At 39.0% G+C, this 1634-nt stretch overlaps 1 protein-coding gene across 1 annotated transcript in view; it reads left to right on the forward strand.

Annotated features, from left to right (window-relative positions):
• The first annotated feature begins 731 nt into the window (after window positions 1-731).
• LOC106819818 (kinesin heavy chain-like) overlaps window positions 732-1634 on the forward strand; it is a 5686-nt gene continuing 4783 nt past the window's right edge. The window contains exon 1 of the mRNA XM_014824400.1: window positions 732-1223. Coding sequence (XP_014679886.1) covers window positions 1080-1223 — 144 coding nt within the window. The 5' untranslated portion in view covers window positions 732-1079. The remainder of the gene's footprint in view (window positions 1224-1634) is intronic.

Below are 1634 nucleotides of genomic sequence, written 5' to 3' on the forward strand. Positions count from 1 at the left end.
ACTGCTGTAGAAGATAATCTATCACATCTATCTATACTAGCTATCATATAATCTATCTATACTCTATACATCATATTCTTATCTATCTATCTATCTATCTATCATCTATCTATGCTATCATATTAACTATCATCATTCTATCAATCTATCATCTAAATACTATCATGCTATCTACATCTATCTGATCTACTATCTATCTAATCTATCTAATTCTTAATGCTATCCATCTATCTATCTATCTATCTATCTATCTATCAATCTATATATTTATCTATCTATCTATCTACCTATCTAACTATCTATCTATCTATCTATCTATCTATCTATCTATTTATTTATCTAATTATCGATCTATTGATAAATCAATAAAGCTGAAACGCATCGATTATACCCACGTTACGTAATGCACTACAGATGAAGAGGAGAAGGAGTTGAAGAGATTGTTTCCATAATTCTTGCTTTCTCTATAATTGTAAATGATAATTTTCCTCAATCGTTACAGATTTCAAACTAAAATCGCCACCACCAGCTATGCCATAAACATAGTATATATCTATTTATGAATTTTATATGTATTTTATACAAATTTATATACGTATACATTAACTATTTTCCACGAGGAATTTACTCACTGTAAGGTGCTGCCCCCTTCCTATCACTTGCTGCTACTCTGTCTGGCGGCTGCGTGGCGCCGTAGTGGATGACGTCACCGCAACAAAATTCCCGGCAGACCGTGCGATCCAAAATGGCAACTGACAGAAAAGTCAACCTGTAATTTATGTGTGCGAATGAAATACGGTCAACTTGGTGTTTACTTTACGCACGACGGAAGTTGAAGCTTCCTGCTCTAACAGTAGTAGCAGTAGTGGTGATGTTAAGTCTAATTGTGTGCATATCGTAAAATTCAATGCAAGCTCAGGGTTGCTAACGTAGCGGTAAATCACTAGGGCAAAGTTTTCAACAAGAACATGGCGGACCTAAAAATTAGTTACGTGTGATAAAAAGACGAGAAAAACTCGTGAAATTCGGTTCTTATCGCGTCCAATTTGTTTACCTATCGCGTATAATCCGACTCGACAATGGGAGACAACGTGAATAGTGCGGACGAATGCACGATCAAGGTGATGTGCAGGGTGCGTCCTCACAATGCCTCCGAGGAAAAGATCGGCAGCAAAATGATCTTCAAGTTTCCGCCGAAAACGGAAGATACGTGTACCCTCGCGGTAGGTACATGCGCGACTGAAAAATCGCTACTACTAGTAGGATTAGATTTGTACGGTGATTACACTGAATAGGAAATTCGTCGGACCGAATCAATTTTTCTTGTCATGTCCGGCAGATTTTACTTGCATGCCAGACCCATTGCTCAATGCTATTTTCCCCCACAACTGTGTATTCAATGTGCAATACTGACAGTAGATACAATAATGTAACCCAAACCCATGAGGATAGGGTTACAAAGTCTCCCTATCCTTTTGTGCGGAGGAATGCCCGAGTGAATCACTCGGGCCGGTTTGCTGGTGCATTTTCAGAGACTAGAACTTCCAAACTGGGTTTATTCTCAACACGAACCTTTCTCCACTATCCGGGAACTTACTATCAGGGTTCTCCCTACGTTGCGCAAACGGGGCGCG

The sequence above is a fragment of the Priapulus caudatus genome, unplaced genomic scaffold (genome assembly GCF_000485595.1).
Source record: "Priapulus caudatus unplaced genomic scaffold, Priapulus_caudatus-5.0.1 Scaffold4619, whole genome shotgun sequence".
Lineage (NCBI taxonomy): Eukaryota > Metazoa > Priapulida > Priapulimorpha > Priapulimorphida > Priapulidae > Priapulus > Priapulus caudatus.